This window comes from Stenella coeruleoalba (assembly GCF_951394435.1).
Source record: "Stenella coeruleoalba genome assembly, chromosome: 19".
NCBI lineage: Eukaryota > Metazoa > Chordata > Mammalia > Artiodactyla > Delphinidae > Stenella > Stenella coeruleoalba.
The window spans coordinates 18,556,808-18,575,131 of NC_137165.1; the positions used below are offsets into that span (position 1 = coordinate 18,556,808).

Sequence of the window (18,324 nt, forward strand, 5' to 3'; positions counted from 1 at the left end):
GAAAATGGCTGTTTCACAGATCCTGTCTTTGCGCTGTTGTTGTTGTTTTAGGCATAAGGGTAAGGCTAGTCCCGCCCCGCCTTTTTAATGTAAAGTTTACTCCCGTATTTTCCTTTTCTCTTCATATGGCTTTCCTTGTTTCCTTTGCTCCGCATTTTCGTCTTGCCCATGCACAGTTCTCTTGCTGTTTTCTTTCTGGCTCATTATTTGCTTTGAGTGGGGGCAGTTATTTGCTGAAATGCAGCCCTAGAAGAGGTGAGGTTACCGCCCTAGGGTTGTCCTACACTTTCAATTCAGGCTGTTGACCTCACGTCATCCTCTCTCCAAACTGCAGCAGCCTCTGCCTGAGGCCACTTCCTCCCTGGGCTGACTCTGTCCTTCCTCTTCACCTTCTGCACACTGGGGTCAGCATGACTTAGAAGTTCCTTAGCCCACAGGTGCTCCGGGTGTATCCCTGTTACCATTTCTGCTCTAATGGTTATGGTTGGCAGCTGCAGGTTTGCTTCTTTTTTGTTCCTATTCCTATTTTACTGAAGATTTATGAAGAATAATATATATTCAATTTAATCAAATAGTACTTTTGTGTTCTATTATGAACTATTATGTGAATAGATAGACTCTTCTAATGGATAACCATCCTTGTATTCTTAGGGCACAGCCCTATATCCAACTATATGCCAATAAATAAACACACAAAGAAGTGACCAAAAAAAAAGGAACTAAAAAAAAAATCCAGTATCTTCCTTCCATTTATAAATTGTAAAGACATTTAAAATTCTTACGTATATTCAAAGCGTCCTGCGCCAGCCTCGTGGGCTTCCTCCCTGCAGAGCCTGTGAGCAACAGCCCTTCCCTCACACCTGACTGGGCCTCTGGGGCAAGGAGGTGCTGCACTAAAGGAAATCTGAGGCGCAGAGAAGTTAACTTCCTGGTCCATGATCACAGAACTACTGTGTGGCTGACAGGGTCTTGGTGCTCCAGCTGGGTGTCAGACCTGAGCCTCTGAGGTGGGAGAGCCGAAGTCAGGACACTAGACCACCAGAGACCTCCAGGCCCCATGTGATATCAATTGGCGAGAGCTCTCCCACAGATCTCCGTCTCAACACTAAGACCCAGCTCCACTCAACGACCAGCAAGCTCCAGTGCTGGACACCCCATACCAAACAACTAGTAAGACAGGAACACAACACCACCCATTAGCAGAGAGGCTGCCTAAAATCATAATAACGTCACAGACACCCCAAAACATACCACCAGACATGGTCCTGCCCACCAGAAAGAAGAGATCAAGCCTCAACCATCAGAACACAGGCACCAGTCCCCTCCACCAGGAAGCCTACACAAGCCACTGAACCAACCTTACCCACCGGGGGCAGACACAAAAAACAACAGGAACTACAAACCTGCAGCCTGTGAAAAGGAGACCCCAAACACAGTAAGTTAAGCAAAATGAGAAGACAGAGAATACACAGCAGATGTAGGAGGAAGGTAAAACCCCAAAACAGACCAAACAAATGAAGAGGAAATAGGCAGTCTACCTGAAAAAGAATTCACAGTAATGATAGTAAAGATGATCCAAAATCTTGGAAATAGAATGGAGAAAATACAAGAAACGTTTAACAGGGACCTAGAAGAACTAAAGAGCGAACAAACAATGATGAACTATACAATAAATGAAATTAAAACTTCTCTAGAAGGAATCAATAGCAGAATAACTGAGGTAGAAGAACGGATAAGTGATTCACAAGACAGAATGGTGGAAATCACTGCCATGGAACAGAATAAAGAAAAAAGAATGAAAAGAATTGAGTACAGTCTCAGAGACCTCTGGGACAACATTAAACACACCAACATTCGAATTATAGGGATCCCAGAAGAAGAAGAGAAAAAGAAAGGGACTGAGAAAATATTTGAAGAGATTATAATTGAAAACTTCCCTAATATGGGAAAGGAAATAGTCAATCAAGTCCAAGAAGCACAGAGAGTCCCATACAGGATAAACGCAAGGAGAAACACACCATGACACATATTAATCAAACTATCAAAAATTAAATACAAAGAAAAAATATTAAAAGCAGCAAAGGAAAAGCAACAAATAACATACAAGGGAATTCCCATAAGGTTAATAGCTGATCTTTGAGCAGAAACTCTGCAAGCCAGAAGGGAGTGGCAGGACATACTTAAAGTGATGAAAGAGAAAAACCTACAACCAAGATTACTCTACCCAGCAAGGATCTCATTCAGATTCAATGGAGAAATTAAAACCTTTACAGACAAGCAAAAGCTAAGAGAATTCAGCACCACAAAACCAGCTTCACAACAAATGCTAAAGGAACTTCTCTAGGTAGGAAACACAAAAGAAGGTAAAGACCTACAATAAAAAATCCTAAACAATTAAGAAAATGGTAACAGGAACATACATATCGATAATTACCTTAAATGTAAATGGATTAAATGCTCCAACCAAAAGACACAGACTGGTTGAATGGATAAAAAAACAGGACCTGTACATATGCTGTCTACAAGAGACCCACTTCAGACCTAGGGACACATACAGACTGAAAGTGAGGGGATGGAAATGGATATTCCATGCAAATGAAAATCAAAAGAAAGCTGGAGTAGCAATTCTCATGTCAGACAAAATAGACTTTAAAATAAGACAAAGAACGACACTACATAATGATCAAGGCATCAATCCAAGAAGAAGATACAACAATTGTAAATATTTATGCACCCAACATAGGAGCACCTCAATACATAAGGCAAATGTTAACAGCCATAAAAGGGAAATTGACAGTAACACAATAATAGTAGGAGACTTTAACAACCCACTTTCACTAATGGACAAATCAACCAAAATGAAAATAAATAAAGAAACACGAGCTTTAAATGACACATTAAACAAGATGGACTTAATTGATATTTATAGGACATTCCATCTGAAAACGACAGAATACACTTTCTTCTCAAGTGCTCATAGAACATTCTCCAGGATAGATCATATCTTGGGTCACAAATCAAGCCCTGGTAAATTTAAGAAAATTGAAATCATATCAAGTATCTTTTCTGACCACAACACTATAAGACTAGATATCAGTTACAGGAAAAAAACTGTAAAAAATACAAACACAGGCAGGCTAAACAATACACTACTAAATAACCAAGAGATCACTGAAGAAATCAAAGAGGAAATCAAAAAATACCTAGAAACAAAGGACAATGAAAACACGACGACCCAAAACCTATGAGGTGCAGCAAAAGCAGTTCTAAGAGGGAAGTTTATAGCAATACAATCCTACCTCAAGAAACAAGAAACATCTCAAATAAACAACCTAACCTTATACCTAAAGCAATTAGAGAAAGAAGAACAAAAAAACACGTAGTTAGCAGAAGGAAAGAAATCATAAAGATCAGATCAGAAATAAATGAAAAAGAAATGCAGGAAACAATAGCAAAGATCAATAAAACTAAAAGCTGCTGCTTTGAGAAGATAAAAAAAATTGATAAGCCATTAGCCAGACTCATCAACAAAAAAAGGGGGAAGACTCAAATCAATAGAATTAGAAATGAAAAAGGAGAAGTAACAACTGACACTGCAGAAATACAAAGGATCACGAGAGATTACTACCAGCAACTCTATGCCAATAAAATGGACAACCTGGAAGAAATTGACCAATTCTTAGAAAAGCACAACCTTCTGAGACTGAACCAGGAAGAAATAGAAAATATAAACAGACCAATCACAAGCACTGAAATTGAGATTGTGATTAAAAATCTTCCAACAAACAAAAGCCCAGGACCAGATGGCTTCACAGGCGAATTCTATCAAACATTTAGAGAAGAGCTAACACCTATCCTTGTCAAACACTTCCAAAATATAGCAGAGGGAGGAACACTCCCAAACTCATTCTACGAGGCCACCATCACCCTGATACCAAAACCGAAGATGCCACAAAAAAAGAAAACTACAGGCCAATATCACTGATGAACATAGATGCAAAAATTCTCAACAAAATACTAGCAAACAGAATCCAACAGCATATTAAAAGGATCATACACCATGATCAAGTGGGGTTTATCCCAGGAATGCAAGGATTCTTCAATACATGCAAATCAATCAATGGGATAAACCAAATTAACAAATTGAAGGATAAAAACCATATGATAATCTCAATAGATGCAGAAAAAGTTTTTGACAAAATTCAGCACCCATTTATGATAAAAACCTTCCAGAAAGTAGGCATAGAGGGAAGTTACCGCAACATAATAAAGGCCATATATGAAACACCCACAGTCAACATTGTTCTCAATGGTGAAAACCTGAAACCATTTCCACTAAAATCAGGAACAAGACAAGGTTGCCCACTCTCACGACTATTATTCAACATAGTTTTGGAAGTTTTAGCCACAGCAATCAGAGAAGAAAAAGAAATAAAAGGAATCCAAATGGGAAAAGAAGAAGTAAAACTGTCACTGTTTGCAGATGACATGATGCTATACATAGAGAATCCTAAAGATGCTACCAGAAAACTACTAGAGCTCATCAATGAATGTGGTAAAGTAGCAGGATACAAAATTAATGCATGGAAATCTCTTGCATTCCTACACACTAAGGATGAAGAATCTGAAAGAGAAATTAAGGAAACACTCCCATTTACCATTGCAACAAAAATAATAAAATACCTAGGAATAAACCTACCTAAGGAGACAAAAAACCTGTATGCAGAAAACTATAAGACTCTGATAAAAGAAATTAAAGATGATACAAACAAATGGAGAGATAGGCCATGTTCTTGGATTGGAAGAATCAACATTGTGAACATGACTATACTACCCAAAGCAATCTACAGATTCAATGCAATCCCTATCAAATTACCAATGGCATTTTTAATGGAACTAGAACCAAAAATCTTAAAATCTGTATGGAGACACAAAAGACCCCGAATAGCCAAAGCAGTCTTGAGGGAAAAAAATGGAGCTGGAGGAATCAGACTCCCTGACTTCAGACTATACTACAAAGCTACAGTAGTCAAGACAATATGGTACTGGCACAAAAACAGAAACATAGATCAATGGAACAAGACAGAAAGCCCAGAGATAAACCCATGCACATATGGTCAACTTATCTTTGATAAAGGAGGGAAGAAAATACAATGGAGAAAAGACAGCCTCTTCAATAAGTGGTGCTGGAAAAACTGGACAGCTACATATAAAAGAATGAAATTAGAACACTCCCTAACACCATACACAAAAAGCAACTCAAAATGGATTAAAGACATAAATGTAAGGCCAGACACTATAAAACTCTTAGAGGAAAACATAGGCAGAACACTCTATGACATAAATCACAGCAAGATCCTTTTTGATCCACCTCCTAGAGAAAGGGAAATAAAAACAAAAATAAACAAATGGGACCTAATGAAACTTAAAAGCTTTTTCACAGCAAAAGAAACCATAAACAAGATGAAATGACAACCCTCAAGATGGGAGGAAAATATTTGCAAATGAAGCAACTGACAAAGGATGAATCTCCAAAATATACAAGCAGCTCATGCAGCTCAATATCAAAAAAACCCAAACAACCCAATCCAAAAATGGGCAGAAGACCTAAACAGACATTTCTTCAAAGAAGATATACAGATTGCCAACAAACACATGAAAGGATGCTCAACATCACTAATCATTGGAGAAATGCAAATCAAAACTACAATGATGTATCACCTCACACTGGTCGGAATGGCCATCATCAAAAAGTCTACAAACAATAAATGCTGGAGAGGGTGTGGAGGAGAGGGAACCCTCTTGCACTGTTGGTGGGAATGTAAATTGATGCAGCCACTATGGAGAACAGTATGGAGGTTCCTTAAAAAACTAAAAATAGAACTACCATACGACCCAGCAATCTCACTGCTGGACATATACCCAGAGAAAACCATAATTCACAAAGAGTCATGTACCACAATGTTCATTGCAGCTCTATTTACAATAGCCAGGACATGGAAGCAACCTAAGTGTCCATCGACAGATGAATGGATAAAGAAGATGTGGCACATATATACAATGGAATATTACTCAGCCATAAAAAGAAACGAAATTGAGTTATTTGTAGTGAGGTGGATGGACCTAGATTTTGTCATACAGAGTGAGGTAAGTCAGAAAGAGAAAAACAAATACCGTATGCTAACACATATATATACATATGGAATCTATATATAAAAAAAAAAAGGTTCTGAAGAACCTAGGGGCAACACAGGAATGAAGACGCAGACGTAGGGAATGGACTTGAGGACACGGGGAGGGGGAAGGGTAAGCTGGCACGAAGTGAGAGAGTGGCATGGACATATATACACTACCAAACGTAAAACAGATAGCTAGTGGGAAGCAGCTGCATAGCACAGGGAGATCAGCTTGGTCCTTTGTCACTACGTAGAGGGGTGGGATAGGGAGGGTGGGAGGGAGAAGCAAGAGGGAGGGGATATGGGGATATATGTATGCATATAGCTGACTCATTTTGTGATACAGCAGAAACTAACACACCACTGTAAAGCAATTATATTCCAATAAAGATGTTAAAAAAATTCTTACATATATTCGAGATAGAAATGTATCTTAGAACACATGCTAGGAAAAGAAAGCAGTTGATGGATTCTCAAACCAGATTCACATATTTCCACCACTTGTGGAGGCATTTAACAGTGGTTAGAATTTGAGAAACAAGGACTCAGACTGAGAAAAAATATTTCAGTTTCCCAGGCAAAAACTATTACTACAGGCATCCAAATGAAAGGTAAAGATTAAAATCCCTTTGATTATCCATACTTTGCTATAACTACGTATTAGGAGGAAAATAGGCCTGTTTATTTGAGTTATAGACTTTATTGTAGAGATGCCTTCTCCATGTCTTCCCCTTCCATTCTAAACGCTTCAGTATTTCTCTTACTTTATAATTATTTGGCAGATGGAAGGGAATTTTTCAAAGGCCTATATGTTTATTATTATCTTTTGGTAATTCCTTAGCTGGATCTTATTTTTTCCCACCAGATGACCATGGAACATTATTTTATTTATAGCATTTAAAAACATTTAATTATATAAGATATTTAAAGATCTGTTTTGATCTAGGATACAAGGTTTAAGAACATAAAATAAATGGCCTGTGCAGCTCACTTTTAAAATTATACTCCATACATTTATCAGTAAAAAGGAACACAGCAGAATTATACGTGTGGACATCAGATTCTAAATATGCCTTTGTTTAGAGAAAAGCCATGTCTAAACTTAAAGGAAAAGAAATACTCATGAGGAACTAGATTACTGTTGGCAACTTAGTAAATGTCTTTTAGGAAGAAAAGGAACGGGACACTGGGCTCATTTCTCAGTCCCTGAGTTTGGAGGAGTGGTCTCCTTCTGGCATCAGGGTGGTGGTGTGGCAGAGACAGTGTGCCACAACGGGAAGAACATCTGAGTTTGGAGTCAGAGAAACACCCAACTCCAAATACTCCATGACCTCCTTTGGCAAGAGAAACCCCATCTCTAAAACAACTCTAATAAATAACCAGACAAGTCACTTCTCTGCTTGAAATGATCCATTCACTGGTCCCCATCACCATCAGGGTCTGCTCCCCTTTTATATCTCTCACTTCACTGTTCACTACACAGACATAAACAACTACCCCAGGTATCGCCTAGGGCTACTATGAAGTTCTCAGACAATGCCACGTTCCCTCATGACTCCATGTTTTTGCAGAGGTAATTGCCTCTTCAGAATCCCTTTAGTCAAAATAAGGTCATTAAGGTGAGTCTTAATCCAACATGACTGGTATCCTTGAAGGAAGAGGAAATTTGGACATAGTCATGTACAGAAGGAAGACCATGTGAAGACACAGAGAGAAGATGGCCATCTACAAGCCAAGAAGAGTGGCCTCAGAAGAAACAAACCCTGCAGACACCTTGATCTCAAACTCTAGCCTCCAGAATTGTGAGAAAATAAATCACTTTATTAAATAAAAAAAAAAATCCTTTTAGTCTTTGTGGACCTACATGTCATCCTAAACCTGCCTTCTCATTTGTTTATATTCATAGTAGCTATTCTAACTGATTATATGTGGGGTAAATGAGAAGCTGTGACAATAAGAATATAAAGTAAGTTTTCTGTCTTTTGGATTTAATTACATTTGGATTGGCAGTGAAGAAATCACCGCTGGGGAAATCTCTCATTGTTGGTTCAGCTGGAGGCTGGAAAAGTAGACGATCATCCCTAATCTTGAAACGAAGGCTGGATGCTAATTTTGCCTTCTGGGAAACAGATGATTTAAGTTTTCCTTAAGAAGGAAAATAACTTAGTACACTAAAATTGGCACAAAACAAGTTCAGTGAGAATTATGATGAAAGATATCATATATTTTCAACTTAGTTAAACAAAAATCAAACTTTACCTCTTGAAATGATTCACCAGGACTCCAACCAGCTCTCCAATTCGACTCTCGTGGGTTGGCTGTTTGCTGAAGAGACAGACGATGAGGTCTTTGTTGTCCTTTGTATGGAACACTACCAGTTGGTCCTTCCCATTGGAGACGCTCAGACCAGTCAACTGCAAAGAGACAAGGCATGGAAACTGTAAGGGTGGTTCTCAAAAGAATGAATTTAAACATACAGTTTGTAATGGTTCTACTCAGTAACTCTGATGACATTAATCCTTATCGAGCTTCATGAAACAAGCAGATGAAAGGAAATGATAAAGATAAGAACACAAAATAACAAAATTAAAAGCAGAAAAACAATAGGGTAAAATCGATGAAACAAAGAGCTGGTTCTGTCAAAAGATAAATACAATTGCTGAATCTCTAGTCTGAAAGAATAAAAGAGAGAAGACCTAATTACCCATATCAGAAATGGAAGAGGGGCTATTACTGCAGACCACATAGACATTAAAAGGATAATAAAGGAATATTTACAACCTTATGCACATAAGTTCAACAACTTTGACAAAACCAAACAATTCCTTGAAAGCCATAAACTACCAAAATTTACCCAAGAAGACATAGATAACCTGAATACTGCTATATCTATTAAAGAAATTAAATTTGTAGTTAAGAACCTTTCAAAAAAGAAAACTCCAGAAGGCTCAGATGATTGCCTTGGTAAATTCTACCAAATATTTAAAGAAGAAATAACACCAATTCTCCACATCTCTTCTAGAAAACGGAAGAGAAGGGAACACCACAACTCATTTTATGAGCACTGTCCTGATGCCAAAAATAGACAAAGGCAGTACAAGAAAACTACAAACCAATATCCAATATCCTTCATGAACATGGATGTAATTAGAACGGCCAAGACATCAGCAAATCAAATCCAAAAATACATAAAAACAAAAATGCATCATGACCAAGTGGAGTTAATCTAAGAAATGCATAGCTAGTTTTGTATGAAAAATATCAATCAATGTAATCCACCATAGCAACAGAAAAAAAAAACACAAAGCTACACTATTTACAATTGTCAGGACATGGAAGCAACCTAAATGTCCACTGACAGATGAATGCATAAAGAAGATGTGGCATATATACACACACACACACACACACACACACACACACACACACACAAATGGATTACACAGCCATAAAAAGAAACAAAATTGACTTATTTGTAGTGAGGTGGGTGGACCCAGAGTCTGTCATACAGAGTGAACTAAGTCAGAATGAGAAAAACAAATATTGTGTGCTAACGCACATATATGGAATCTAAAAAAAACGGTACTGATGAACCTAGTGGCAGGGCAGGAATAAAGACTCAGACGTAGAGAATGGACTTGAGGACACGGGGAAGGGGAAGCTGGGGCAAAGTGAGAGAGTAGCAATGACATATGCACTACCACATGTAAAATGGATGGCTAGTGGGAAGTTGCTGAATAGCACAGGGAGATCAGCTTGATGCTTTGTGACAACCTACAGGGGTGGGATAGGGAAGGTGGGAGGGAGACGCAAGAGGGAGGGGATATGGGGATATATGTATACTTATAGCTGATTCACTTTGTTATACAGCAGAAGCTAACATATTGTAAAGCAATTATACTCCAATAAAGATATATAAAAAAGAAACCTATCATATCAATTGACGCAGAAAAAGCATTTGACAAAATTCAACATCCATTCATGATATAAATCTCTCAGCAAACAGGATTAGAAGAGAATTCAACCTATTAATGACATCTACAAAAACGCCACAGCTAACATCTTACAAAGTGGTGAAATACTGAATGGTTTCCCCAAAGATCAGGAGCAATGTAAGGATTTCTACTGTTACTGCTGCTGGGCAACTTCATACTGGAAGCCCTAGCCAGTGCCTTAAGGCAGGTTTAAATAAATTAAAAGGCATACAGTTTAAAAGGGAAGAAACAAATGACTTTATTTTCAGATTACATGATCATCTATATAGAAAATCCCAAGGAATTTACAAAATAGCTCTCAGAACTAATTAGTGGGTTTGGCAAGGTCACAAAACACAAGGTCAACAGACAAAAATATTTCTGTATACCAGCAATGACAAACTGGAAACAGAAATTTAAAACCAAAACCATACACAACTTCAAAACCAAAAATACTTAGATATAAATATAACAAAATGTGTGTAAGACCTGTAAGCTGAAAACTATGAAATGTTGATGAAAGGAATCCAATGAACATGCTGATGACAGGAATAAAAGAGAATCTAAATACACAGAGAGGAGTAATGTGTTCATGGTTTGGAAACTCAATATTGTTGAATGCTGCCAACTTCCCCCAAGTCGATCTATAGACTTAATGCAATCCCAACCAAAGTCCCAGCAGAATTTTGGTAGATATCAACGAGCTGATTCTAAAATGTATATGGAAAGGCAAAGGAACCAGAGTAGCCCAAACAATTTGAAAAAGAACAAAGTTGGAGGACTCACAGTAGCTGATTTTCTTACTATAAAGGTACGATAATCAAGACAATGTAATTGTCAAAAGGATTGTCAGAGGGACAAAAACATAGATCAGTGGGAAGAGAATGGAGAGTCAGATATAGTCTCACACAAGTATGACCGATTGATTTTTCACAAAGATGCAAAGGCAGTTCAATGGAGAAAGGATACTTTGGACATTTGGGTAATTCAGAACGTTTGGACATCCACATGCCAAAAGAAATAAACATTGACCTAAATCTCACACCTCATGAAAAATGAATTCAAAATGGGTCATAGATCTAAATGTAAAATGTAAAACCATAAAACTTTTAGAAGAAAATACAGGAGAAAATCTCTGTGACCTCGGATTGGGCAAAGATTTCTTAGAAATGACACCAAAAGCACAACTCATAAAAGACAAAAAAAAACCTGTTAAACTAAACTTCATAAAATTTAGAACTTTTCTCTAAGAAAGACATTGGTAGGAGAATGGAAAGACTGCCCACAGACTGGGAGAAAATATTTGCAGAGATATATCTGATAAAGGACCTGTGTCCAGAATATATAAAGAACTCTTAAAACTCAACAACAAGAGAGCAAACAAGAACTTAAAATGGGCAAAAGATGTGAAGTCACTTCACCAAAGAAGACCTATGGGTGGCAAATAGGTGCTCAACATCACTAAGCACTACAGAAATGCAAATTAAGACTGTAACAAGATATCACCACAAGCCTATCAGAATGGCCAAAATAAAAACAAAGAAGAAGAACAACAACAAAAGTGACAATGCCAAAGAGGACGTAGAAAAATCAACTCCCATACATTGTTGGTGGGAATGTAAAATGGTACGATCGCTGGGAAAACAGTTCGGCAGTTACTCAAAAAGTTAAACATAGAATTACCACATGAACCAGAAATCTCGGTCCTAGGCATTTATCCCAGAGAAATAAAAATTTATGTTCACACAAAAACTTACACATGAATGTTTACAGCAGCTCTATTCATAACTGCCCCAAACTGGAAGCCACCAGAATATCCACCAACAGGTGAATAAGCAAACTGTGATACATCTATACAATGGAATGTTATTCAGCAATAAAAAGGAATGAACTAATCATACAAATTATTGATATGCATCACTACGGTTTATTTTCAAAGGCATTACGCTGAGTGAAAGCAGCCAGTCTCAGAAGGTTACCTACTACACGACTCCACTTATGTGATATTCTAGAATACAGTTGTCAGGGACTGGGGTCAGGGCGAGTCTGATACAAAGGAGTTTTGTGGGGGTAATGGAATGACTCTGTATCCTCATTGTGGTGGTGGTTACAGAAATCTGTGCATGTATTAAGACGCACAGACCTGTATACAATCACCACTACCAGAAGCCAATTTTATTTATTTATACGCAAATTAAAAAAATATAGCTCCTTGGTTATTTTGATCCCTAGATCTACCTTGGTCAATAAAGCAGAAACCCGAGTGATTTCTTGTGCAGTGGTTTGTTCTTCTATTGCAGAAAATACCAAAGTGCCACCCCTGGCTGCCACAGGTGCTGTCAGTCTGGCAATCAGCATTGACAGGATACCCACTGGGGGCAATGCAGAGTACCAGGCAGCCTGGGGGTGGGGATGGAAGTACCAAAGATGCAGAAGGTATAATCTCTGTTCTAGGGGGATTCATGATCCAGTTGGATGAGTGGAAGAGACAAGTACCCAACAACTGAAGAACACTTTAACAGTTCGTACGTTCGGAAGATCATTTAGTCTCATGCCCCTATATTACAGATAAGAAAACTGAGGCTCAAAGAAGTTAGCTGATTTGCAGACCCTGAAACTGGAACTCAGGCCTGCAGACTGACCCAGACCCATGTTCTTTCTATCACAGTAGGCTTTTCCAAATAACATGTACAAATGAACATAAGCTGTAAAAATAAGTATCCCTAAATGTCACATAAATAAATTTTCATAGGAGGTGAGTTCTTAGGTTGATTTTAAAGAATACCAGGGTCAGCGCTCAATGGAGAGAAGGGAAAATATTCAAGGAGTTGGAAATCATTTCACAAACCTACGTTAGAGCATGGGTTTTCTGAGGCCATGGGTAAGAGAATGTATCAATCTTTCTGACACTTAGATGACTTTTTTTTGTTTTTTGGTTTGGTTTGGTGTACATTGGCTTTTTTTAAAGTTCCTTTTAAAAATATTTTATTGAAGTATAGTTGATTTACAGTGTTGTGTCTATTTCTGCTGTACAGCAAAGTGAGTCAGTTATATATATATATACTCTTTTTCATTTCTTTTCCATTATGGTTTACACAGGATATTGAATATAGTTCCCTGTGCTATACAGTAGAACTTGTTGTTTATCCATCCTATATACACTAGTGTGCACCTGCTAACCCCAAACTCCCAATCCTTCCCTCCCCCACCCCCAGATGATTTTTATATGAGTAAATTAAAAATATCATTTTCGTTTAAAAAAATATGTTACGTCTATGATCCTTCTCTCTCATTTATTTTATATACAAAATTCAAAATGAAATTTATGTAGCACTTCACAGGAGAGCTTGATTAAAGCCTAATAAAATGAGAATTCTAACAGCACTAACTCCGCCTGCATATCCCAGGAACATTAGCTGCACGGGTCTGGGGAGAGGGACCGATTCAGCAGTGAATGCTGAAACCATCCAGACTGAAGGTCCCTTCCTGGATGCTGTCGGGCTAGAGCAGAGGCGCCTATGACTGTTTTCTCAGCCACCTTCCCACCTCGGGGTGTGGAATTCCCTTCCTGCCCTTCCCTATTCCGCCCTGCCTGAGTGGCTTCACCTGGATGGGCATAGGAATTCTTCATGTGTGCTCTCAGGCCTATGCGCATGCCAGAGTCCCAGCAGAAAAGAGGGAAAACAACACCTATTTTCCTCTGCTGCACAGATAATGAAAGATTAAGATCCTGTTGTCACCAAGGCAGGACAGACAGCATCCAGGATGTCTCTTGTGTTCTGGGAGACAGGACGCTAGATGGGAAAAAGCAGTGGAGTAAGGGAGGACCTGCGTGTTCATCTCAATTCAGCCGTGTGAGCCTGAGCGAATCATTTAATTTTGGGGGAGGCCATCTGTCTCCTTTTCTGCAAAATAAGGATCCTACTAGGTGCCTCATCTACCTCATAAGATTGTGGCAAGGATCAAATAGGAGCAACTCAGAGGTATAAAAAGATAAATAAGCAAACCCCCCTGCCTTCAAGGGTCTTTCCACTCTAAGAGAAGAGATGCCAGCGAAATCTGAAAATCTTTACACAAGTACCATGCCAAGGGAGGTACTGTATGCAAATACATTAGTTAGGGAAGGGATCCTGCCTCAGTTATCTTCGGGCAGCCAGAACACACAAGTAAGTTCTCTGAACAAAAGTGAAACTCCTTATCAGGGCTTCTTCCCCCTACTAGTTGCCTTCTTATTTTTCATAATCTGTGAGATCTCTATGCTATGATAAATCTAAACCTTCCTCTTCTTTGGTTTTGAAGCTTTGAGCAGGGCAGATACAATCTCTGATGCTAATCTAACTCAATTCTCCTAGACCCTCCTCCTATGGAGGATCAAACAGTGAACATAACCAGACAAGTAAAAAGAACGTTATAACTTTCTAATCGTTAGTAAAAAGAGAATAAATAAAACTTGAACATAGCAACTAGAAAAAAAAAGAAGGAAACAGCACAGAAGTATTAAAAATGGAAAGCGTTTAAATAACACAATCAAATTTGTGAAAACAAAATTTGTCCGTTTCTATAAGAAATGTGAATGGGATACAATTCTTTTATTGGAGGAAAACGGGTCACGGATTAGGTGAAAAAAAAGAAAAAATGAAATTTAACTATAAAAAAGAAATTTAACTATACTCTGTTTATAAAAGATGCGTCTAAAACAGAAAGACAGAACAAAAATGAAAGGATGGACAAAGACGTACCAGAAAGAAACTAGGGATGGGAATAGTAATAACAGACACAGCAAAATCCAAGGCAAAAAACAAAACTTCTTCGTTTTATATTGACAAAAATATAGCAAAAAATGAAAACCACCTTCTCCATGCACTGAATAACATGGTACTGAAACATACAAAGCAAAAATTATTCTTATACAAAAGAAATGGACCAAGTTGTGATTTTAGTGGACGACCCAGTGGTTGGCAGTTCAAGCAGGCAAAAAGCAAATGAGTGTGGAGAGTGGCTGAATAGTCAACGTATTTGATTATCAGTTACATGGAATTTTTACACACATGTATTGTGGTCCCTGAAACACTTACACATATGTATTATGTATTGGGCCAAAAGTAACATTCCTCTTCCCAATTACAAAAAGCAGGATATGCACTGACCCTGATCACAGTGCAGTAAAACTAGAAATTATATAAAGGTTAACAACACAACCTTATCACTGAGAATTTTTTAAAGAAGTATCTCTTTAGGCAACTCCTGGATTATAGTTGCAACTACAGACAATGAAGAAGTTAATGAGAAAGAGAATTTTACATCAAAATTCATGGATGCAGCCAAAGCTATAATCAAAGGAAAACACATTGCCTTAAATACTTCTGTTATTAAATAAGAAATAAAGGAAGTAAATTAAATACCAAAAACCTAGAGAAAGAGCAAAAGAAATCTATCAAGGTAAAAATTAGTGAAGATAAAATCAGAAATCGATGACTGAGAAAAACAATATAGATGATAAACCCAAGAGCTGGTTCTTTGAAAAGACCACTAAAGAACCAAACCCTTGTCAGGGTCTAATCAGGAAAAAACAAGGCAAAAACACAGATATCTAACATGAGGAATGAGAAAGAGATTTAAGAAAAGGTGGGATGTCTTTGGAAATTATGAGAATAACATCTGTAATTTCCTATTAGTAAGTTAAGTCTTTGTGAAATGCATGCTTTTACAGGAAAGTACAAATTACTAAAAATTGACTCAAAGAAAGAAGAAATAATCAGAATCAATTCATAACTAGGGGAATTTTTTTTTATGTTGGCAGAAAACACTCTCCTAAATGTTCCTGGGCACAGACGATGGTAGTATAGGCCATCAAGTCCCAGGTGATTCCTACGCTATGGAAAATGCTCTAGAACATAAACAGACACCATCCCGACTCATTTCATTGAATCCTGGTAGCAAAACTTGATGAAGATCTCTTTCACACACACACACCCCTAGAGACCAGTCTCACAAGGACAGACACAAATATTCAAAATAATTAACAAACTCAATTCAGCAGGCTAATACGCCATGACCATGAGGGCACGGTTCACAAGTATAAGGATGGTTCACTAATAAGAAATGCATCCATATCGCTCAGCTGATTAACAGGTCACATTTATGCGTCATCTGTGTGTTTGTCCCACTAGAATTATCTCCTTGCTTGACAGCTTTCACTTTTTCAAGGCAAGTATGAAGTTGTGTCCTTGTACTGTTTTTATTTTACAGTATTCCACGGTATATAAAACAGTATCTCGGGGCTTCCCTGGTGGTTGGGAGTCCACCTGCCGATGCAGGGGACATGGGTTCGTGCCCCAGTCTGGGAAGATCCCACGTGCCGCGGAGCGGCTGGGCCCGTGAGCCATGGCCGCTGAGCCTGCGCGTCCGGAGCCTGTGCTCCACAACGGGAGAGGCCACAGCAGTGAGAGGCCTACGTACCGCAAAAAAAAAAATAATAAATAAATAAATAAAAATAAAACAGTATCTCTCTCCATAGAAAGTTGGTAAATACTCAAATGTATTTATTATCATATCAACCCTACAATATTAGTTTTAACTTTTTTCTAACCACTGGTAATCTTTGGCAGCAAAGCATTGTGGATAAAGGAGAGAATAGACTTCCTCCCCTGTAGAAAAGTTATTACTGGACTAGAAACAAGTATCATGACTGAGCATGGAGACTTTGGCCTGGATCTTTTAATACAATTTTTAAATGACAGAGACTAAGTATGTTAATAGATACTGTCTATCTTTTACTATTTTTATAAATAGCAGGTAAGAAAAGAATTAACTGGAAATTAAAACATATGACCCTACTCACACCAAAATACTCCATACATCTTGACCCATCAAATAGGATTTTAAAAATTGAGGTATAAATTATGTACAGTAAAATTCACAGACTTTTAAGTGTTTAGGTGGATGAGTTTTGACACCCAAATCAAGATACAGAACATTACCAACATGCCAGAGAGTTTCCTCTGAATGTTCTTTTTTAAGACTTAGCTCTATATTTGTAAGTCAAATTGGCTTACTTAGCTTTTGAGAGCTAAAAAGATTAGCTCATTACTTGGACCTAGAAAGCCAGAGGTCCACCATAGTAAGAACAAACTCACAAAATACTGAATTTTCTCTTTATCTTTTCTCTGTTTTCATGAATTGTACCATTAGGATTATGAGAATTTTACAAAGAAAATAGTTAATCTTTCAAGGTGACAAATCAGACAAATGCTATAATGGTAATCTTAAAGGAACTATTTAAAATATGATAATAATAGAATATAGGTTTATTCAAATTGCTTGAAATAGGTGGTTTGGAATTTAAACTATTTTTTGGTGGCCTATATATTATTCTCATAGTAAGATTCATTGCAACAGAATTTAACTTCATTTGATTTCTCTTAATGACAGATAATCCTTGGTTTCTAATCTCCAGTTTTCAATAATTAAAAAAAAATTATGTTGAGGCTATAACCCCACAGTTGTTGGATTAGGTTCAGCCTAACTTTGTAGGACAAGAACAGGGACAGGGTTAATACTTCCCCAAAGTCCACTGTAACCACAGGTCATTTTGCTTGCTGTCTTTTTTTAAAACATATATTCACTCTTGTAAAAATTCTTTTATGTCATTACAGAGTATTGAGAAGAGTTCCCTGTGCTATACAGTAGGTCCTTACTAGTTATCTATTTTATATGTAGTAGTATGCATATGTCAATCCCAATCTCCTAATTTCCTCCCCTCTTTCCCACTGGTAACCATAAGTTTGTGTTCTACATCTGTGACTCTATTTCTGTACTGTAGATAAGTTCATTTGTACCATTTTTTTAGATTCCACATATAAGTGATATGATATTTTTCTCTGTCTTACTTCACTCAGTGTGACAATCCATGTTGCTGCAAATGACATTATTTCGTTCTTTTTTATGGCTGAGTAATATTCCATTGTATATATGTACCACATCTTCTTTATCCACTCATCTGTCGATGGACATTTAGGTTGCTTCCGTGTTTTGGCTACTGTAAATAGTGCTGCAGTGAACACTGTGGGGCAAGTATCTTTCCAAATTGTGCTTGCTGTCTCTTTTGCTTCATATTCTATCTTTATTTCTCTGTCTGCATCTGTACGTGTGTGCACAAGCTTTGTCACTGAAAA

The 18,324-nt window shown here is 37.7% G+C and overlaps 1 protein-coding gene across 5 annotated transcripts in view; it reads right to left on the reverse strand.

The window, feature by feature from the left end:
* Positions 1 to 18,324, reverse strand: part of MYO1D (myosin ID) — a 350,547-nt gene that overhangs the window by 98,091 nt on the left and 234,132 nt on the right. For all 5 annotated transcript variants that reach the window (XM_079905380.1, XM_079905378.1, XM_079905379.1 and 2 more), the window contains one exon: positions 8,436 to 8,590. In XM_079905380.1, the coding sequence (XP_079761506.1) occupies positions 8,436 to 8,590 (155 nt within the window). The remainder of the gene's footprint in view (positions 1 to 8,435; positions 8,591 to 18,324) is intronic.